Source organism: Natrix helvetica (assembly GCF_964273705.1).
Source record: "Natrix helvetica genome assembly, chromosome: 2".
NCBI classification, from domain to species: Eukaryota; Metazoa; Chordata; class Lepidosauria; order Squamata; family Natricidae; genus Natrix; species Natrix helvetica.
In genome coordinates, this window is record NC_138552.1 from 193432251 (window position 1) to 193455833 (window position 23583).

Below are 23583 nucleotides of genomic sequence, written 5' to 3' on the forward strand. Positions count from 1 at the left end.
CAATTCAGTGAGAGAAAAACAGAGACTGAGTTCAAAAAAATGCAGGTTAACTTTAATGAAGCATACACAGAGTTCAGCTATAGCTGCAAAAAGCAATAAACAAACAAACAAATAAATATGTAATGTTAAAGCTCTTTGCTGCAGCAACTAAGGATAAAAGGTTTCAAATTTCTTGTCACTAAAATAAGGTAAAATATTTTACATTCCCACCCCCATGGACATATTTTTGAGGTTGTGGGACACAACTTAACTTGTCAAAGAAGGAAAAGGTTGCCTTCTTTGTAACTAAAGTGGGAAATGATTTCTGGTTTAAGAAGCAGAAAACAATATTTATCTTTTGCTGCATTGGAATATATTTGCTGGCTTGTGATGAAGACACTTTTGCTTCTTTCAGATTAAAGAGGAAATATAACTAAGAAAAAGAGTTGTTCAACTGAACAAGAATTTCTCCTCCATCCTGAATATTGCATTTGAGAAACATTTTTGCACTTTTCTTGGGGAAATTAGCAAATTAAAATAAACCAAAACCAACTTCTCACATAGGATTTGAAAAAAACAACAACATTAAATGCCAAGCTTGTTCCATCTTTGATGATAGGGGGAGACGTTTTAGCCCCCTCAGAGAAGGCTCGCAATCTAGGAGTCCTCCTGGATACGCGGCTTAGTTTAGAAGAACACCTGACGGCCGTGACCAGGGGGGCCTTTTACCAGGTTCGCCTGGTATGTCAGTTGCACCCCTTCCTGGATCGGGATGCTCTGTGCACCGTCACTCATGCCCTCGTCCTTTCTCGCCTGGACTACTGCAATGCTCTCTACATGAGGCTGCCCTTGAAGAGCACCCGGAGGCTTCAGCTGGTCCAGAATGCGGCTGCACGGGTTGTCATGGGGGTACCTAGGTGCTCTCATGTTACACCCCTTTTAGGCGGCCTGCACTGGTTGACAGTTATTTTCCGGGTGCGATTCAAGGTATTAATTATGACCTTTAAAGCGCTACATGGCTTAGGCCCAGGGTACCTGCGAGACCACCTACTGCCACCAGTAGCCTCCCACCGTCCAGTACGATCCCACAGAGTTGGCCTCCTCAGGGTGCCGTCGGCCAGACAGTGTCGGCTGGTGACCCCCAGGGGGAGAGCCTTCTCTGTGGGAGCGCCTTCCCTCTGGAAGGAGCTGCCCCCGGAGCTTCGCATAATCCCTGACCTCCGGTCCTTCCGACGCGCCCTAAAAAGTTGGCTTTTCCAGCAAGTCGGCCTGGCCTGTTAATTTTAACTCATTTTTAAATGTATTGTCTTATAAATTCAGGGTTTTTTTGGGGGGGGATATGTATTTAATTTCTTTTTAACTTTTGGGATGTGTGTTTTTTAATGTTGTACTCCGCCCTGAGTCCTTTGGGAGAAGGGCAGCATATAAATCAAATAAAAACAAACAAACAAACAAACAAACAAGCTGAAGGGGGGGTGATTTTTCCTGGGCTGAAAGGAAGAGGGAAAAAGATGGAGATTCTTTAACATGATGATTGGTGAGAGGCAGGAGATTGTTCAGGATGATCCCACATAAAAGGAACTGTTTGATCAATAGCAGCTGGAAAAGATAAATTGAACCATAGAATTATCAATCCTCTAATGCAGGGGTGTTAAATTCGATTTCATTGAGGGCTGCATCAGAGTTGTATTTCACCTGGCGGGGACAGGGGGCATGGCTAGCTCGACCCCACTTGTATCGGGGGCGCCTGTGCTGGCCTGAACGCTCTGCCATCGAAAACAGGCTCCTGAGCTCCATTTTCAGCTGTGACAGTTTTCTGCAACCCTCTGTCAGCAGAAATGGAGCTCGGGAGGGCTGTCCGCGGCCCTTGTGAGCTCCATTTTTGGCTATGACAGCCTCGTGCAACCTTCTACAGGCATAAACAGAACTCAGGAGAGCCACAGGCCGGGCGTTTGCTGTTTCCAGGTAGGCCCGACGGGCCAGATCTAAGCACCCTGTGAGCTGGATCTGGCCCATGGGCCTTGAGTTTGACACCTGATCTAATGTCTGCTTTCTTAATATTTGGCATGAGAACCTTGTAGCTATCTAGATAGTTACAAATCTTACTTAGTAACTAAAGGTAGTCCTTTAGCTTCAATTAGGACTAGAATTTCTGTTGCTAAACAAGGCAGTTATTAAGTGAGTCATGTCCAATTTAATGACCTTTTGTACCATTTTGAGTGATCACTAAACAAATGGTTGTAAGTTAAGGATTGCCTGTGGTACAGTTTTTGCCCTTTAAACAGAGGTGGTATTCAGTAGGTTCTCACCAATTCTGGAGAACTGATAGCAGAAATGTTGAGTAGTTCGGAGAACTGGTAAATACCACCTCTGACTGGCCTTGTCCCCATCTATTCTCTGCCTCCTGAGTCCCAGCTGTTTGGGAGGAAATGGAGATTTTGCAGTAACCTTCCCCTGCAGTGGGGAGGAAATGGAGATGTTACAGTATCCTTCCCATGCCATGCCCACCAAGCCATACCCATAGAACTGGTAGTAAAAAAAAATTGAATCCCACCACTGCCTTTAAGCATATCTTCAAATAGACAAATAGATAGAAAGTAAACTAACATGCATCAGATTGGGAATATTAAAGGAATATTGGAAGGATGACAGAAGTTTAAAACTGAATCCAAAATTACAAAAACACAACAAAAAAGCATATGTTTAAAAGTCATATGATGGAAGAAGCAGGGATACACATAATATATAATGGAGTCCAGTGTCATCAGTTTTGGTTAAAAAAAATATTCTGGGAATGAACAAAGTTTAGGCAGAAAATGTGAATATTTACTTAATACCTTATTTAATGCATGCAAATATCCTTCTGTAAATCTTTCACTGTCTTTTATTATTGTAATTCAAAGATCAACTATGCAAACAAGGAGATTGAGAGAGTATTTAAACAGTCTTGGGGAGAAAATTCAAATTTCATCTCATTTTATTTCTGGCATGGCCACAGTCAAACACACAGCTGAGCTAAAGAGAACAAATATCTTTGTGCTAAAGTTAGATGAATGTGAAGATAAATGCAAAAGAAGCCCACCTTGTCACTAAACCTAGTGTTTGAATGTACAATATTTATTTCTTAGTAATATATCCTGTGCTTCATTCAGGAGTTTGAGGCAACATACATAATGCTCCCTCATCTTGTTCTCTACAACAACCCAGTGAGGTAGGATGAGCTAAGAGAGAGTGGATAGCCTGGAACTTCAGTGATATATATAATGGAGGCAGAAGGGGGAAAGGGCAAAGTAGATTTGGCTCAATTGTGGTGGCAGTGTGTAGCTTTGCCCCAGATACCATTTCTGAAAGATTAAAAACAAGATGCTGTCAATGACAGTTTCCCTTGTAATATTTCCACATGTGTTGCTGGTTGGAATCGGGGCAAACAATATACCGCCCACTTCACAATATTGAATGGGAGGGGGGGGGGAGACTCGCTTTTTCTTATTAGAAACGGCACGATAAGATTAATCAACCAGGCCTCGTTTCACCCAATGCCCCCAAACAGCCTTAAGCAACTAGATCTCTCGCAGTTGGGGCATCGCAAACAAATGGGCGGCGGGGGTGCGGGAGGCGTGAGAGTCGATGGGGGCGAGGGCGCGTGGGGGGGGGGGAGGGAAATGTGGGCTGACTCTGAAGGATGGGTTGATGGTAGATAGACAAGCGCTCCGCTGATCGTGCAAGAAGCGCCTGAGAAAGCAATGTGGTGGAAGGCCAAGCTGTGGTGGGACTCGGGGTCTATTATTGGAAAACCGCTCTTCTCCCTCCCGCGCTGTTCCGCCGAGGCTTCCCCCGCCCCGCACCACAAACCCAGCCTCCGGAGCCAGAGAGGGAAAGATCGGGCTGGGTAACAACAATGCGAGGCGCTCGGGCGGGGGATTTGATCTAAAGTAACTTGCCCCGGCGGCTGCCGCCCAGGGAGCCTTGATTGACGTAGACCTGCTGGAAGCGGCGCATCCATCACCAGGCTGAGCCACAGCAGAAGTCACCGGCCGCTCCTGCAGGAACACAAAGACGGGCGGGTAGCGGGGAGGCTCTCGGCCAGCTTCACCTTTCCTCTGGCAAGTACCTCTGCATCCCCCCCGCCCCCGAAGAGACCGGCGAGGAGGACACGCCGCCTCCACGCCCTGATGCCTGGACCACCATTGCGGAAAGGGGAGCGGACGGGAGAGAAGAGGGGAGCCCTGAGCCCACAGGCCCGTCCTTGATCGATCTGCTGCTCCCGCTTCCTCTGCTGCCTCCCATCCAAAGGAGTTGCTGCCTCGGCTGATGGATGCCGGAAGGTGCCGCATTGCCTGGTGTATGTTTGTTGGCTGCTTGGCTGGTAGGCATTGCTTGGCTGGTAGGCATTGCTACTTGGCTGTTCCTTTTTGTCTCTGAATGCCTTTCTTCCGGCGGATGGCTTGGATCCCCGCGAGGCGACCAGACCTGCTCCGTCAGTGAGTGAAAAGGACCCAGATTTCACAACCGGCCTCTCCCCGATCTTTCCCGCCCCCTCTCCCCTTTTTCTAGAGACGAAGGAGAGGGACAGACGGCAGCCTTGCTGGTACTAGATGAGGTCACTGTGTAAGTGGACAAGGCGGTGGAAATCCATCCCCTGCTCCGGAGATTAAAAAGCTTGGGGGAGGGAGGGTATCTGAAGAAGCAGCTAATTGATTAGATACAATAATCCAACTTATCCAGATGATCAGCACATGCCCCTTGAATCCTACCACGCATTGATTTTTAAATGCTATACAGGAATGGCTCAGAGAGAGTGAGGGAGGCAGGGGAAAAAAAAACACCTTTACTGAAAGCTCGGAATTAGATCGTATTTATTGAAATTGCAGTTGTTAAGCTATTTCAGCAGCGGCAAGGTGAAGATCTCTAATTTGCAGGTAGAAGTGGGTGGAAAATATTAGCCTGTGCCTGTGGTGGAGGAATTAATTACCTCAACCCCTTCTGCCCTCCAGGCAAAGTCACTGTACGGCTGTTTGGCCTTGTTCTCGCTGGCATCATAATGCTGATCTGTATCTGCTGATCAAGGCATTTTATTTTAGTGGGGTGTTGTTGTTTTTGCTCACCCGGTTGTTTAAACCACTACTGAATGGGAAGGAGGAAGCTCCATTCTCTCTACTTGGGCCCTGTCAGAGCCATTATTTCTAGCCATCAACAGGCAATTGCTGCAGAAGGAGAGTAATTGGGTTCAATTATATGTGAGTTATAGTTTTGCTGCAGCTTCAAGCGGAGGACAGATGTTGGAAGGGTGGGATTTGGGGCTGAGAAAGGAGAGCAGAGCAACAGTATAGTGTGTGTATAGTTAATTGGGAGATGGAAAGGGTAGGTTGGGACTGAGGCACATACATTAATTGAATCATATTAGGCATTAGTGTTGGAGAGATTGGCAGCAAAGAATTACCTAACTTGTTGGATACTAGAAATGGAAGGGAGGGTTTCATAAATCAAAACAAGAGACCGGATTTCAGGCTTCGTGGCAGTTTGGAGGTTCCACCCCTTCTTCTGTAGTAGAACCACCACTATTAGACCAAGTGGCACAATGACTCATTTGCAGGCAGGTCTGTCCCCAGAGACCCTGGAGAAGGCCCGATTGGAACTGAATGAGAACCCAGACACTCTGCACCAAGACATCCAAGAAGTTCGGGACATGGTGATCACCCGACCGGACATTGGCTTTCTACGCACAGATGATGCCTTTATTCTTCGCTTCTTGCGGGCCAGAAAGTTCCAGCATTTTGAAGCATTTCGCTTGTTGGCCCAATACTTTGAATATCGTCAGCAGAACCTTGATATGTTCAAGAGCTTCAAAGCCACTGATCCAGGCATCAAGCAAGCACTCAAGGATGGCTTCCCAGGAGGGTTGGCCAACCTTGATCATTATGGCAGGAAGATCCTGGTGTTGTTTGCTGCCAACTGGGACCAAAGCAGGTAAAAGTTTTAAACTCATGGGGGGGGGTAGGGTAGGCTAAGATGCTGAATCCACCATAATGCTGCAGTCTATATGTTTGACATCATCATAATGGGTTCAAATTGCCTTTGATCTCAATGATACTCCATTCCAAACTTACGATAGGAATAGGAACCTTTATTTGATTCTAATGTGCAGGAGCCAAATGGATATATTTGTAATCTAGGGGAAGGAGCTAGATTAATTTTTAAAAAGTTCATCCTAAACTTGATATTCTGTGATGGCAAAAAACAATGTGCACAGATCAGGTGGGCCTATGGACCTTCAATCATAAGATGATGGTGAAAACAATGAATGGAAACTGATTTTAATAGACTTTTTCATCTATAACTTTTTTGGGGGGCGGGGGAGTTTGGCTTCTCATCAGTGACTAATGAGAAGTTCATTCTCAATTATTCAGTTATTTTTTCCTGGGACCTGAACAGGTGCTAATGCAATTAACAATTTGTCACCTGATTTGCCAACCATTTATTTATTTAAAAAGTTTATAACTTGCTCTAGATCCAATTGATTCCAGGCTAATAAACAACAATAACAAAATATTGAAACAAAAGTACAAATATTAAAAACAATGGCAATAGCAAATTAAAAGACAACCAAGGATAAAGTTAGCGAGCAATCTAAGACAGTGGATAACAATCCTTGTAATTTAATTCTAATTTAAAGTTGTAATGCTGGTGCCAGTTGGGTATCTCTGAGAAGTTCATTCTTGGATTATTAGTTTCTTGATGTATCATACTTAGAACTGCCCATCTCCTTCATAGTGACCCTGGGTGGTGTATAAATAATCACAAAAACATAAAAACCTATATGTAAACTTTACAATAAAACAGTTAAAATAAGAATGAAATAATTAAAATTCAAAAGGCAAGGGAAGGACTTCAGAGCGCTAACCATCACTATGGCTGCGTGCTCCTCTGTTATCCCCAAGTGAGTTGGCAGAGCCAACTCTTCAAGCATTTCCAAAAGGCCAAGAGAATGGGGCCCCCACCTTGTCTCTGGGGGAAGAATGTTCCAAAGGGCAGGGACAATGGCAGAGAAGGCTTTCTTCCTGCCAGTTGTAAATTTCTAACTGCTGGGATCTGCAGCCTATTGTCCCTGCCTGACTGAGTGGGACGGCCTAACCGAGTGGGACGGTCCAATATAATGGGCAATAGATGACTTGTCAGGTGCTTTGGCCTGGAGGGCTTTAAAGGTCTTAAGCAACATCTTGAATTGGTTCTGGAAGCAAAGTGGCACCCAATGCAGCTTCCACAGCAGAGGTGTTACATGCACCATCCTTGGAACTCCCAATATTGCTCATGTGATCGTAATCTGTAACAACTAAAGTATCCAGGTACTTTTCAAGGGAAGACCCATGTAGACCACGTTGCAGTATTCCAGATGGGAATTAGCAGTTACCAGGGTGTGAGTGACAGAACAAAAGACCTGCTTATCGAGGAAGGGTCATAATGGATGCACAAGGTGCAGTTGAGCAAAGACCCTCCTAGCCACAACTGCCACCGGCTCTTCAAGCAAGAGCTGTGAATCCAGGAGGACACCTAGATTGTGCACCAGGTCTGCCTGGGTAGTGCAATCCCATCTAAGACCAAAAATGATAAACTCCTAGACACAGAGGGGTTCCTCACCCACAGCCACTCCATCTGACCAGGGCTCTGCAGAAGTCTCCGCTTCCCTATCCAGACCCCCACAGCTTCCAGGCATCTCAATTTAAGCCTCGGTCATTGAGGCAAAAACAATGTGAGAGAAATAATGTCTTGACAATGTTGTTACCCATGTTGCTGTTTTCTACTTTTCCAAATGAACTACGTTTCCCAATGTTTAGCAACACCTATAAAATTTAAATGCAAATTTTAGGTTTTTTCTTTCTTGGCAGATTCAGTATCAGCTTCTTTACCAGAAACAGTAATATTAATATACAATGACTTACCTATGAAACAGAAAAGCAATATGCTCAAACCTGCTTTAACAACATATCTGTTAATTTTAATGTCCATCCAATTTATCCTAGCAACATGATGCATTTTGTGAATGTCACAAAGCCTAAGGTCTGTCCAACTTTGAGTTAAGAGAGTTCTGATTCATGAAAAAGACTTTTATGCCATCCTATCCTCACTTCTCATTGATACATTTTACTTCCTTGAATGAGCTCAAGGCAGTATACATGGTTCTCCTCCTTTTTTATCTTTTACAATAGTCTCTTGAAGTAGGTAAGCACTTGAGGTTGGCTCAAGGTAGCTTGCTACTTGAAATGAAATGGTAAATGTCATGTTTTCCCTCTCCCTCACTTGCTCTCCATCAAGGATCACAATACGCCAGAATGATTGAATTAATTGGGCATTTGTGGTCCATAATGCTTGTTTCTTTCTTCTGAGAGGTCAATACGGTATAATACAGTATTATACAATACTGTATAATAAATTAAATGCAGTAACTAACAAACAATATGCTGTCTTTCCTATCATAAAAGCCATTACTTGAAAGGATTGCCTGGAGTACCTACAGTAGACACAGAGTCTGCCTTGGAAGACTGAAAGAAAATGAATGTCTCATTTAGGGGTTTCATTATTGGATAGAGAAACAAGGAAAGTTGCAATGCAGTGATATAACCCGCCCCTTTTGGACTATATTGTGATGTCACATGCACAGACAGTAGGGGTGGAGCTTATGGCACAATGCCAGGATGTTGCTTTCATCATTCTGACACCTCTTGGCCTCATATCAGTAAAGAAAGTTTCATCATTCTAGTGAAAACATCAAGCTCCAGTGGGTGTGGTTATGATTGGAGTAGTGATTTAAAACCAGGACATTGTAGACCAGGGCTGTCAAACTCCCAAGCCACAGGCCGGATGCGTCACACTCTGGTTACGCCCCTGCCTGGCTTAGCAAAGGGGGGGGGGAAGTCCCAATACGTCATGTGATGACGCTGTGACAATGTGAGTTTGACACCCCTGTTCTAGACTGATCTTATAGTGTTTACTCTGCTCAGATTAAAATTTCTATTGTATCTGCACACAATCCAGAGGTTTCGTTATAGAACAGTTCTTTTCTTTTGACCATGCCTCACTTTATATTAGCATAGCATGGCTTCTGGATGACCTGAATAGTGTATGAGTTCAAAAATAGGGTTCCACCTCCTCTGAAGTTGGAATCAGAATTAATTAATTACCCAGAGTAATGCCCAACTTCAGATGCTGCAATTCCTACATGGGACCTTTGTAGCAGGGTAAAACACATGGTATAAAAATACCTGTTGAATTGAATCTTTTCTTAATCATCATTTTGCTCAGGGGAATATGACTGGGCTGCTGTTGTATGAAGGGCAAGAAACCATAGTAGTTTGCACAAGTGTTGCACTCACTTTTGTACTTTTGATCTAGTTTCTTGAAAAAGCAAGAACTGTGTCTCAGAGGCACAGAGTCTGCCAATGAAGTACCTTAAAACTGATTGTGTGCCATCAAGTTGATGTTAACTCTTAGTGACCACGTAGGTCATCCATTATGATCTGTCCCTGGCCTGGTCTTTCATATCTTCCAATGATGTACACATTGAAGCTGTGACTATCTTAAAATATATTGATGCATTCCCAATAAAACAGTCTGCTAAAACGTGATTTAGTCATGAGCAAGAAAAAGTGGAAGGATTAAAAGCAGAAAAACAAAACAAAACCAAATCAAATAAACAAAAAAACTCATAGCAGGGAATTGAACTATCAACTCCAAGAAATGTCATTACACTTCTGTAGTCCTGACAAGATTAGTTTGATTTCTACAGTATTTAGATTTCTTCCTCATGCTGATCCTATATCTGTCTTGGAATATTAGATGGGTGAAATTGGAGAATGTATCATATTGGCTTATTCCTCTGGAATGTTTCTTTTGCTGTGGATGGATATGCCTTAGCAATGCATTTTCAAAGAAAAAGTCAGGTCTACATATGTTAGGGCTTTGCCCTCTTATCTTACCTGACATACGTCTCTCCTTTTTTCCCCTATGTAAGCTGGAATAGCTCAGATGTTTCTATTCCATCAGTTAACTTTTCTGAGTCTTTTCATGTCCAAGATAAAAGAAATGTGCTTGTCAGTAAATTTATTATGCATGCATAATTGTCTGTTGGGTCATAATTATAGTGAAGTGACAGTTGATTGTAAAAGGAATAAGAACCATGATATAGACAATCTATTGCTGCCACTATCAGCTTTTCATTTGAATAAGTCCAATTAGCAAATTCCTATTCCAATTAAGTTGGAAATAGATTTTGTAGAACACTCCTGTCTCTCACACATCCATACATAAATTGCAGACCTTGTCCTTGTGCTAAACAATTAAAATTCAAGTTGAGTGGTGGGAAAAAGAATGTAACTTTGACATGGAAATCTATAAAAATGACACCAGAAATAGAATTCAACAGATTCCGTTTCTCTCATCAATACATATTTATGCTTTAAAAGCACAGCAGGGAATCTTCTAGGCTAAACAAAAATCTTAGAGAACTCTAAGGTGGAGTCCTTGGTGCTTTCTGAGCTTCAGTTGTTTGCTTGCGGATGTTTTCATAACCCAATGAGCAGAGGTGGGTTGCTCCCAGTTCGGACCGGTTCAGCCGAATTGGTAGTGGTGGCGGCGGGAGGCTCTGCCCACCCGCCCAGATGCTTCTGCACATGTGCAGAAGTGTCACGCACATGTGAGAGAGAGCGTGTGCGCATGAGCAAACAGGTAGTAAAACCGGTAGAAACCCACCACTGCCAATGAGGTAACATCATTATCACTGATGATACTATGTGATTGTGTAATAAAATATCTGCAAGCAAAACAATCAAGATCATCAAGAACCCCATAGTTCAACAGGGAGCTACATATATTGTCTTCTAAAGAAATCTAAGTAGAAATCCTCACTTACCAAGGTTTATGTGTATAATAGTCACACAGCAATGCTGTGCAAAGCTTTGAAGATATGCTTTGCTCTAATAGAGACACTCTGTAAGGTTATCATTACATTACTCCCCGTAACTAGCAGGCCTGAGCAATCCCACTGCTTCAACTGTCGGAATGGTCATGAGCTAGGCAGGCAGTTCAGGACAATTCAGCCCTGTCTCAAGTTTTCTCATGGGGTCAGATGAGTGTTGTCTCTGGAGTGCAAAGTGCCTAAGAGAGAACACACCTTCTTCACACCGCCCGATTGCAAAACCCTGAGCAGACTATCCTACAACGCGATGCATTTAAATCAGGGGTGTCAAACTTGATTTCATTGAGGGCCACATCAGGATTGTATTTGACCTGGGGGGGGGGCAGAGGCACCTGTGGTGCCTGGGCAGGGCTGGGGGGATCCTCCTGCAGCCCTCTGCCAGCAAAAATGGAGTTTACGGCCCTCCTGGGCTCCACCTTTGCTGTCAGAGGCACCGCAGGCTGTTTCACTGTTTCCAGAGTAGCCCCACAGGCCAGATCTAAGCACCCTGCAGGCCGGATTCCGTCTGCAGGCCTTGAGTTTGACACCCCTGATCTATATGCTTCTCTTAAGCATTTGCCGCATGTGGTTGGAGGTCTATGCTTGCTTACCCTACATTTGCTTAGTTCTTAAAGCAAAACTATCCATGCACAGTGAATTTTGTTTATCAGTTGGTTTGTTGCAGAGACACTGATTTAAGGGCCAAGGAGGAATAATTGGCCCAAAGTCACTCAGCTGACTTCAATATTTAAGGGAGGACTAGAAATTGATCTCCCTTGTTCCTACTGTACCACTTTAACCATCATACCTACGTATACGTATATATACGCATACATCTCTATACAGTAGATAGAACACAGAAAGAGTGAAATTAGTTGTTTGAGATGAATGGTTCTGCTGGAGGGTAGCTTTAGTCCTGATTCTATTTCTGAGGAGAAAAATGGGTGCTGCTACTCAGGAGAATGTCTTTCACTCATTTTCTAACTTCTTCAACTTCAATTAAAAGTTCTATAGAAAAGTTGGCACAGGAATAGATCGTATGGTTTAGTGCAGTGTTGGCGAACCTTTTGGGCACTGAGTGCTGAAATGGGAGCATGCACGGGAGGGCGGGAGAGCACTGGAAACTGAAAGAGCAGTTCCCTGGCACGCATTCACACACCAGGAAGCTGAGCTTCCAGTTTTCGGTGTGCACATGCGTGCCAGTCACCTGGTCTTCTGGTTTCTGGCATGCATGTGCATGCCAGAACCTGGAAGAGCAACAGGCGACAGCGGGTGTGCCCAGAGAGATGACTCTGCATGCCACTTTTGGCATGCTTACCATTGATTCGCCATCACAGGTTTAGTGGGATCGGTATCTAACTCAAAAGCCTTGCTATTTTATTCCCTCCATGCAAAGATTTCATTCATTGATAAGATGAATAATAAATTCAAAGAACAACAACAACAGCAATAACTTTAATAATAACAACTGTCTTTAGCCCATTTTCACATGCCAGGCGTTGAGTGAGAAGTATGAAGGGGGGCTTCTGTGTGCGTAAAGTTGTAAATGAGCACACAATTCAGATTCATGGTGCAAATCCATAAAGCTGTTCTTTCCTCTTGCTGTTGAAAGCAAGAATGCTCAGGCCTCCTATTTTTCCCTCAACCCTGTGAGGTAGGTTGGGCTAAGACTTGATAGAAATAAGTACTTGTTATTCATTTCCAAGAGTAAATAATACCAACACTACTAAAAGGGATTGATTTAAAGAAGTAAAATAATGACATTCTAAACGATCTAGATCTTATGTTTAATCCCAGTTTGGAGGTTTTATTGCAATTGAACTATGAAATCTAACAAAGGCTATCTGTTAAATGTTCTCATTTTTCCCATTTGTATTGACATAACCTCATACTCCAGCAATATAAATAATTCATTGCACAGTTGCACTACATGCCTTTTCTGGAGTAAATTCTGCTGTGAGAATTTTAATAAGACTTACTTGTAAGAAATGTCTGTAAGATTGTCCCTTGATTGTATGAAATTTCATTTAAATCCACTTTGAATTTTGGAGCTGAAAGAGGAACATTTTGCTTACTACTACATTTCCAGTTTGGTAATTGTATCTGTTTTCTTAAGGCATAAAGACTTTTAGAAATGGCATAAACAGAGGTTTTCTAACAGCATGTATAAATAGCGACATTAGACACTGTTAAATAAACCAGAAATCCTAGATTATTCTTTAGGCATTAGTGATACACCATCGGGTTTACAGTGTGACCCGGGAGACGCTGTATGAAAGCTAAGTTTCACTGAAACCAGCCGGATTTAACTTAGAAATTAATTTTGTTGATTGTTAATACTAATCTACATATTACTGCAAAGTCATGGTTCCCATTTTATTTTTTCACCGCTGGATATCTGTTACCACTTCTCTGACCAGATTTGAAGGAGGCAAAAACAGAATGTAGCTGTTCTACACTATGAACATTGTGTTTTATCTAGCGCACTATAGAGCTCACCTAGTGAGAACTTATTTGGTAACATTTTCAAATGATCTGATATGGAAAAATACTGAATGCTTCTCAGGGGTGGGTTCTGGCTTCTTTTACTGCCGATTCTCTCAGGGATACACTTCAGGTGCACGCATGTTTCAGACATGCATGCGCTTGATGCGTGCATGTGCAGAAGTAAAAAATAGGTTTCTGCGCATACGCAGAAGCAAAAAACAAAATACTGGCACCGCCAATAGAACCAGTTCGGGCACATGTCCAGCTACTACCTACTCGGCTGAACCGGTCCGAACCAGTAGGAACCCACCTCTGATGCTTGTTTTCAACACATTGAAATGTAATTGAGTAATGCAGATGAAAATATCCCAAACCTATTTCTTAATAAAGGAAAGAACCTCTACTGTAAAAAAATATGTTTTAAGGATGCGAAACTGGCTAGTTTTCTAATTGTTTCCTTGTCAATATTCTATTTTGTTAGACATGATACAGGATATTACTAAATTATAAATCTGATTGTTCATTAAAATAAATACATTGATTGACATTTTTGTAGATGGGTAAAACTGTCAACAATGCTCCATTTTTATTAAGCTAGGTTGAAGGACCTGAATAAGAGCTTTGAACTCTGGAGAACATTTTTCAAGGACATTTCCCGAATTCCTGTTTGTGTGCGATATGCTAAATAAGGGGGGGGGGTTGTTTCAAATGTATGCTGCTTCTGTACATCTAGCTTACTGTAACTGATCTCACAAAAGTTAGTGGGTCAGATTGAATCAGTGGTGGGTTTCAAAAATTTTTAGGACCTCTTCTATAGGTGTGGCCTGCTTTGTGTGAGTGGCTTGCCGGCCATGTGACCGGGTGGGAGTGGCTTGCAGCCATGTGACCGGGTGGGAGTGGCTTGCCAGCCATGTGACTGAGTGGGAGTGGGTTGGTGCTTAGCAACCAAAATGTTGCCTCAGAAACTCTGGCATTGAAGTGTGCAAGTCTTAAGGCTGTCAAGTTACAAGACCCTTGCACCCCCAACCCTTTAGAAAAAAAACCCCAGGGGTGTTCAAACATGACAGCTTTAAGACTTGTAGACTTCAACTCCCAGAATTCCTCCTCCAGTCATGTTGGCTCAGGAACTCTGGCATTGAAGTGTGCAAGTCTTAAAGCTGTCAAGTTACAAGACCCTTGCACCCCTAACCCTTTAGAAAAAAAACCCATGAGTGTTCAAACTTGACAGCTTTAAGACTTGTGGACTTCAACTCCCAGAATTCCTCCTCTCACTCTTCATCTTGATGATGTGCGAACGGGCGGGGGGAGGGAGCTGGAATCGGTTCTAAGCGGCACTGTAGATTTGTGGAAATTCTTCTATAGAAGAGGTTAGAACTAGCAGGAACCCACCCCTGGATTGAATTAACACTTGGATGTGAGAGGACAAGGAATTCTGGGGATATAAATTAAACTGGGAGGTTAAAAAAAATACCTTGAAGAATATAGTGACAAACCTCTTCCATAATATTGCCCCAAAATGTAATCATACAAAATCAACATGAAGAGCTCTTTAATTTACTTTATTTAAAAGCATTTCATTTAGTATATTGGTTTTAGCTGCTTTGAAAACCAGACCACAGGGTTTTCAAATTCAGACTTAGAAACATTGAAAGCAAAATGAGATGTTTCTTAAAATTGAAGCTCTGAAATTTTGTTAAACTTAAATATGTGGAAAGCTTTGTTATGAAAACTCCATAACAGACATGCATTTCAAGTCCTTAAGGTCTACTTCAAAATTATGTTGTGGTTCTGTGTTCAGTCGGAAAAAAATAATGAAATCTGTCAGAAGATTGTGAAGGAATTTCAATTTTATATCTGCCTGTCCCCGTCACCTCTGTCCAGGGGTGGGTTCCTGCCAGTTCTAACCTCTTCTATAGAAGATGTTCCACAAATCTACAGTGCCGTTTAGAACCGGTTCCAGCTCCCTCCTCCCGCCCATCCACCCATCATCAAGATGAAGAGCAAGAGGAGGAATTCTGGGAGTTGAAGTCCACAAGTCTTACAGCTATCAAGTTTGGACACCCCTGGGGTTTTTTTTTCTAAAGGATTAGGGATGCAAGGGTCTTGTAACTTGACAGCTTTAAGACTTGCACACTTCAATGCTAGAGTTCCTGAGCCAACATGACTGGGGGAGGAATTCTGGGAGTTGAAGTCCACAAGTCTTAAAGCTGTCAAGTTTGAACACCCCTGGGGTTTTTTTTTCTAAAGGGTTAGGGGTGCAAGGTTCTTGTAACTTGACAGCTTTAAGACTTGCATGCTTCAAATGCCAGAGTTTCTGAGCCAACATTTTGGTTGCTAGCAAGAGCGTTGTTAGGTGAGTTTCACCACATTTTACAAGTTGGCCACGCCCACCCAGTCACATGGCTGCAAGCCACTCCCACAAAGCAGGCCACACTTACAGAAGGGGTTCTAAAAAATTTTGAAACCCACCACTGCCTCTGTCCATGTGCTATCACCATAAATAACAATAAGGATGATTGGTTTCACCTATCCAGGTCAATAAATGTTGCATATTACAGATCTACAATGAATATGAAATAAGCTTTTATGTAAATAGTTCATCATTGGGCAAAGATTTTAATGCAGCTATGGTCGATTTTATTATGAAAATAGCAGCAAAGAATAAATTATGATGAAAGTAGCTGCATTAAAATCTTTGCCCAATGATGAATAAACACACACACACACACACACTTATATGTACATGTACATGTATATGTATGTATGGCTAGTCTAGAGAATACCACATATGTATATCATACGGCTAGTCTAATGAAAAGAAGAACTAGTGGTGACATGATAGCAGTTTTCCAATATTTGAGGGTCTGCCACAAAGAAGAGGGAGTCAAGCTATTCTCCAAAGCATCTGAAGGCAGGGCAAGAAGCAATGGATGGAAACTAATCAAGGAGAGAAGCAACCTAGAAACAGTGAGAACAATTAACCAGTGGAACAGCTTGCCCTCAGACGTTGTGCATTCATCGTCACTGGAGGCTTTTAAGAAGAGACTGGACAGCCACTTATCTGGAATGGTATAGCAGGGGTGTCAAACTGGCGGCCCAAGGGCCAGATGTGTCCTGCACAGGTCACACCCACCCCGGCTCCACAAAGGTAAAAAACGTTGCGATACATTGTGATTCATCACATGAAGCAATCAAGTTTGACACTCATGGTATAGGATCTCCTGCTTGAACAGGGAGTTGGACTAGAAGACCTCCAAGGCCCCTTCCATCTCTCTTATTCTGTAAGCAGAACATGTTTTTACTGTGGGATCAGTGACACTACAAAATGTGTCTTGTAAATCAGATTGTATGCTGATTTCCATTTTAAAATTCTTTTACTAAGTAACATCAAACACTGAGTATAAACAAAATTAGCAGCAAAACTCTTTTAGCTCTGTTGAGCTCATGTCAAAATGGTATGGGATTAAATACAGCATTGTCATCCAAAGTTAATTTCACGTTTCTAGAGTCCTACATGATACAGTTATTCTGACATTATATTTGTGTTCAGTTTGAAGGTGTCTACCATAATCACCAAAATTTTTGATAAAGTAAAACTATTGGGGGGGGGGGAAACCATTGTTATCCAATGCAATTGGTACCAACACTGGATCAATTGTGTTTTTTTGACAAATTCTGATGTGGATTACTTTTTTGAATGCATAGAGAAATCTTGTTTATTTTTTAAGAATGCTTTTTCTCTCTCCCCATCTTCCTCCCAGCAATGACTGAACTGATTATTCAATGGCTGATTCGTACATCCATTGAAAATGTGGTTTGTCACATTTTGGAGATTCCACAGGTTTTTGTGTTAGCATGTTCAGTGATGCTGAAGGTAAAATAAAGGCATTCTGGATGAATATTGATTCTGTTTATTGAACAGAATGTAATGCAGTTTGAAAGAAAGAAGTATTGAGTTGTTCAAATGATATTAGAGCTGGCCCATCTGGAACAATTACTATTATGATATGGTCTCATCTGAATAGCTGCTGTTTAACTTTCCCAATCTTAACTCTATTAAACCTAAAGAAACATTATATGTGTGTAGTTAGCTACAGTAATCATAGTTCATGAAATCTTTATCACTGGAAATCTTGAAATGTTCCCTAGTAATAGCAAAATAATGACTTATCTTCTATCATCTGAACATTATTGGTTAGCTTAAGGCCATGTTTGCTTTTATCTGTTGACAGATACACACTGGTGGATATTTTACGTGCCATCCTTCTTTCATTAGAAGCTATGATCGAGGACCCAGAACTTCAAGTAAATGGATTTGTTTTGATTATAGACTGGAGTAATTTCACTTTCAAACAGGCGTCTAAGCTGACACCAAGTATGCTTCGATTAGCCATAGAAGGCCTTCAGGTAAAATGGTTTTAATCATTATTCATATTTTACTCTTCTCGCTCCAAGCATCTCTCCTCAGTTCTTCCTGTTTCATGTCTTTAGCAATCTAACGTATTTTTTTTGCAGTTTAACAATTGAGATTTTAGATGACTACCGGTATGTATATTGTGGAATTTGCGAGTGAACTGTGAAGAATCAATTTGATATCTAAGTGGTTCTTCAAACTTACAACGCTCAAGGTTTAAACGTTTTATTTGATTTCTCAAATTTAGGAGCTTTAAATTGTTATTAAGAGTTGGACTATAACAAAACAGGCCAAGAAAGCAGATATACTACTGGGTTATATATCTTACATTATTATTTTGAAGCGAGCTTCTTTGTACAGTAAGAGCTACCATCAAGTGCTATACATTATGGAACAGTGAAGATATTTATACATTGCTAGTAGTCCTATTCAGGCAATACATTCATGTATAGATGTAGAAATACAAGGAGCAATGATCAGCCTTTCCTCTTTTTTTTTTTTTTTTGCTTTTTGAATAGAAGAAAAAAAATGAGAAAAAATACAAAAAGAAAATAGTCAGAATAGTATAACTACAAGATAAACTGTATGTATTCATATATAACTATGGGTTTCGTGTATGTACACACACACATGTATATATGTAATTACATATACACACAGTATATATTTACATATGAACACATTTTTCTATAATAGTTTCAATAAAAGATAACTATAAATATTTAGTTATTTAAAAAAAATATAGGGGCACCTGTAAATTTCTTAAGCAATTAACAGATAGTTGTTACCAATAAAGGAGAATATTTGTAGCTCAGCGTTGAAATGAGGGGTCCTTGGTGCTATAGGAGCTTGGCTGTTTTCTTGCAGATTTTCATTATACAAACTAGGTAACATCATCAGTGCTAGTAAGGATTAACCCAACAAATAAGAAAAGAAGAGGACCACTTCTACCAACACTGACAAGGCAAGCCACTGGAATATAAATTGAGCACAAATCCCATTTCTTACTAGCACTGATGATGTTACCTAGTTAATGAAATGTCTGCAAGAATACAATCAAGTTCCGAGAGCACCAAGCACCCTTCAGATATTTGTTAACTATTTTTCATAACAACTTTCCATGCATGATGAATGTCTGAGGAAAACTTGCGACATTGATTGATGTACAGAAAAGCTGGAATAACCTTGAGTAAAACCCATTCTCAAGACAACCTTCAAGTAAAAAACCATCTCTGTTCAGGATAAGGAATGTAACCTGAGAAAATGTCTCAGAAAAGTCCCTCCCTAGTTCTCATGAAGATAAAGGAAAGGAGAAAGGAAGCATTATTGCAAGATTTGTTATTATGGCTTTACAATAAAAGTTGTACTACATGATATTGAATTCCTAGTCTGATCTTCCCTGAAGGGATGACAGGTCTTCAGTCCTTGGGTAACTGAGGCCATAAATATGTTTCCTTGTTGTTGAAAGCCTGATCTTAGGGTTAGTTGTTCATAAGTAGAGTGTGGTTGCCCTTTGATGAAATATGTTTCAGTTTTTAAAATGGCTCTGGAAAATATGGTTCTATATGGTGAAGGTTTAACATATTATTTAAAAACTAAAATATAATGATAGCGGATGACACATTTTACTTTGGCATGAAAAAACAGTTTTCCTCAACTTGGCATTCTCTAGAAGTGTTGCATTATGTTTGTATTATTCCCACACACTAGTGGAATGATGGGAGTTATAGTTCTTTGACAGAATACCACTGGTAGAAGAAAAATCCCCATGGTGAAACTGCATCCTTCATGCACTGTCCAAATATTGTTCTTTTATTGCAAACTGATTGTAAGGAAGAAAATGTTCCCTTCATACCTGAAGTAATAAAATATTTTCGAACTTATATGAAGCAAATTTAAAAACCATCTGGATGAGCATTTATGTATTCTAATACTGACCACTTGAAGAGAATTTGCCAAAATGTTGCTTGTGACTTCTACAGAGCCCTGATATAAAAAGCCCTTTCACAAACATGTTTTGTGGACACAGTACCCAGAAGAAAGTTAGTGGATTCTGTTGGTGGTGTCTTCTTTTGCAAGGAGATCAGTTCTGCCCTTTGCAGTCATAGGAGTGCACAAATGTGTTTGATGCAATTTCTCTTTAAGTATGAAAAGAATTGTTTTGCTGAGCAAGGGTGTGTACATGATTCATGATTATTCTTTTATTCTATGTGCCATGGAGGTAAATGAAAGCTTCTGATTGGGAGCGATCTTTTTTCTACTTTCTAGGGTGGGACATCTTTTCTGCCCCCCTGATTCCACATTCCTGGAATATTTAAATATTAGGGTGAAGGGGAGATAGTCTGCTTTCTGACTGCCTGCAAAGTTAGGTGCAGGTAAAGGCAAACATAGAATTAGAAGAAGAGACTTATTATGAAACTGTTTTTAAAAAGAAAACTAACCCTTTAACAGGCTGACTAGAGTTGTTTCAACATTTCCTGTCAGGTTGACCTCTTACTCCAGGGGAGATAATCAATGGAAAGGATTTACATCTTGTGTGAGGAATCAAAAACAGAGCCATTCAGAGCCATTGAATAGTTATATACTCGGGGCAAATTGTTGCTTTAATTCAATGATTAGGGTTAAAACAACAGATCTGGGCTACGAAAGTCTATTTGGTTACTAGATGGATGGACGGAAAGATTCAGAATTTAATGCAACCATTGTCATCAAGTAGTAGTGTAGCTTGTTTCTAATCTCATGGTTTTCTAGCACTGAAACATCAAAACTGCTCTGGATTTTCTTTTGTTCTGACTGAATCTCGTATTGTTTCATCCAGGTGAAGGCCAGTCTTGAATGGGTGATTGGAACTTTGGATGTGCAAAATTTTGTTTTGAATTTTCAGCAAAATATGTTTTCTGTTTCTTGGACACTTTAGCTATTAGCTATTATGAGGTGGTGATATGACTGGGGCCAGACAGAGCTAAGGTCAAGTAGTCCACCAGCTGTCACACTCTCAGCCTAACAAGGTTGTTATTGTAAGAGTAAACATGAAAAGTGACCGCTCACACACTGCCTTTAAAGCCTTAAAGGAAAAACAGAATACATAAATAAAACAAAAACACAAATATTTATAAATGCACAAGGATTCTAGACGTAATAATATCAAACATTTCCCATCAAATATTGAACTGAAATAAACTATCTCTAAGACATTGATGAACTATCATTGACAAAACATTAAGAACAATTAACATACTAAAGCCTTCTATTTCATTATCCACTAGTTTAAACTCCTGCCTCAAAAATACCCCCAAAGATAATTGTGTCCTTTTGTTTCCTATAATTTAAAAAAGATAAATACTTTCCACTATTAAATATCAATGAATCCTTTCAAAATTATTTTTTGTACTGATACCTGCTGATCAGTTGAATCCAACTGATTTTTCATTTATGATGTCTTCTCATTCACTAGCGTATTGTGAAGCTATGGCCTTATATTTTAAAAACCACTTGTCGGACCTCAGCAAAACGCTGATGACAGGCAGAAAACCGAGGAAACGTTTTATGTTGTTTCTTTGACACAATGTTCAACGTGTACACCAGAAACTTGTCTATCCCTATACCAAGGCATGCTAGATAAATATTGCTGCATAAAGCATAATGTTACCTTGATAAACTGATATACTCTTTCATCAGTTAATTTGAATTTGATTTGCCTCACAAGATTTTGCAAAGCTCAAAATGGCTGGCTGCTAACAAAATACAACCATTCCCGGAAATTAATTGCTTTTATAGGAAAAGAAAAAGGAAACAGAAATTGTAACTGCCTCAGGATTATCAGAAGGAGGGAGAGATAGCTGTCTCCAGAGAAATTGCAGTGCCTGCAGAATAATTCATACTGTTCAAAGATTGGTACCAAAAAAATCTCGAGGAGGATATTGCAATGTTTTTATGAAATATTGTGAACTGCCTAGAATCAGCATTTAAGATAGGTGGCTATATAGATCCTGTAAGTAACCGTCAGACTCAAAAACCAAGAAAGACATGTGTTGATTCTTTCAAGCTCTTTATTGTTGCATACCTTCAGATAGAATCTTGCCAAACTGGAGCAGTCTGCTCGCTGCCTCTACCACAGTGGGTCTCAACCTTCCTAATGCCGTGACCCTTTAATACAGTTCCTCATGTTGTGGTGACCCCCCAACCAAAAAATTATTTTATGTTTTCCATATTTTTTCAAAAATATGTATTTTCCGATGGTCTTAGGCGTCCCCTATGAAAGGGTCATTCGACCCCCAAAGGGGTCCCGACCCACAGGTTGAGAATCACTGCTCTGCCATATACCATCTATAAGAGTCTGAACTACTAATGCTTAAAGCAAATTGGTGGTAGGTAAGAGTCAATGGAATTCAAGGTGGGCTGGACTTCTCTTGTGGGTGCAAAGGGATTTGAGGTGGATGATGCCCTTAACCCTTTCCTCAGGCTCTGCCTGGTCATCACGTACATCTGGTTCCTTATTTTATTCATTTCTGTTTCAGAGCTTGGTGCATGAAACTTGAAGAGAGGAGTTTTCCCTGAGATAGGCAGAAGTCTTAAGCCCTCTCTTCCCTTAGTTACTTTTTCCAGGGATCAAAAAGCTGCTTCATAGGTTTTACTGTTCCAGACTGAAAATATGGATGATCGCACAACTTAAACCTCCCAAGTACTTGGATGTCCTCCCTATATCAAGAAGGCAGAGATAGGGGGGAAAAGTGAGGGATGAAAAGGATGAATAGAATGAGTATGAAAGACAGACGCAAGATGTGGAGTGGTGGATGGGCACAGGGAACAGACAGATAAGGGGCTACACCAGCCATCATACTAAGCTATTCGGCATGTGACCACAAACCCCTTTTCAGCACTCCTACTGAAGAGTTAGTCATGTTTAATCACAACCTAAAATAGTGATTTCTGGTTACTAATTTTTATTAGTCAACAGCTCAAATAAACTTTGCTTTTGTTATTGGACTAAGCTGAGTCGGTAGATGAACTAGGAAAATAAGGTCTCCAGAGCAGATGTTTAACACTTTTCATAACACCAGACTGCTGAGAACATGTTAAGAGAACAAATATTCAGGTGAACGATGGAAGTTCCCCTTGTTACATTTATTTTGAGTACAAGTTAAAGTGGCTGGTATTATGATTTGGCTCTGTGGGTAGCCCGAAAGACTTTGTAGAGGTAAATAGGGATGTCAAAAGTCTCTCGCTGACACTGTTCTACTAATGAAAAGACAAAGATACAATGGAACATGGTGCGATTCTTCTTCAAACTGCCATTGAGAGCAAACACATCAGACAGAAGGGGGGGGGGAGAACAGCTGGGGACCAGCTTTTTTGTTTCTCTCTTCAAGAAGAAGAAAAGCAACACACCAGAAATCTCAGGTCAAATTCAGCTACTTCAAGGGATTACAGGGTTCTCCGGTGTGAAACAGGATTTCCCCACTACAGACAACTAAAACTGAATCCAAAACCTCCCAGAAGCATTGGGAATGCTGCAGTGTGTATTAAGAGCTAGGAAAGTCATAGCTTAGCTCCATTGCTTTAGGTTTGATTTGCCATATATGCAAGGCCAGATTGGGAGAGAAGCAGATGAAGAGAGTGGAAGTGACAGAGAACATTTTCTCTAGGCTTCCAGATTAGAGGCTTGACTCTTTGCTAGATTGATTCATCAAGCAGAAATGTGCAGAAAAGAGTAGGTAGGTCCTTAATGCTCTCTGGGCATGGTGGTTTTCTTGCA

The 23583-nt window shown here is 41.0% G+C and overlaps 1 protein-coding gene across 1 annotated transcript in view; it reads left to right on the plus strand.

Moving 5' to 3' along the window:
• The first annotated feature begins 5393 nt into the window (after positions 1–5393).
• The window catches only part of CLVS2 (clavesin 2), a 45907-nt gene continuing 27717 nt past the window's right edge, over positions 5394–23583 (plus strand). The window contains exons 1-2 of the mRNA XM_081945625.1: positions 5394–5946; positions 17647–17821. Coding sequence (XP_081801751.1) covers positions 5558–5946; positions 17647–17821 — 564 coding nt within the window. The 5' untranslated portion in view covers positions 5394–5557. The remainder of the gene's footprint in view (positions 5947–17646; positions 17822–23583) is intronic.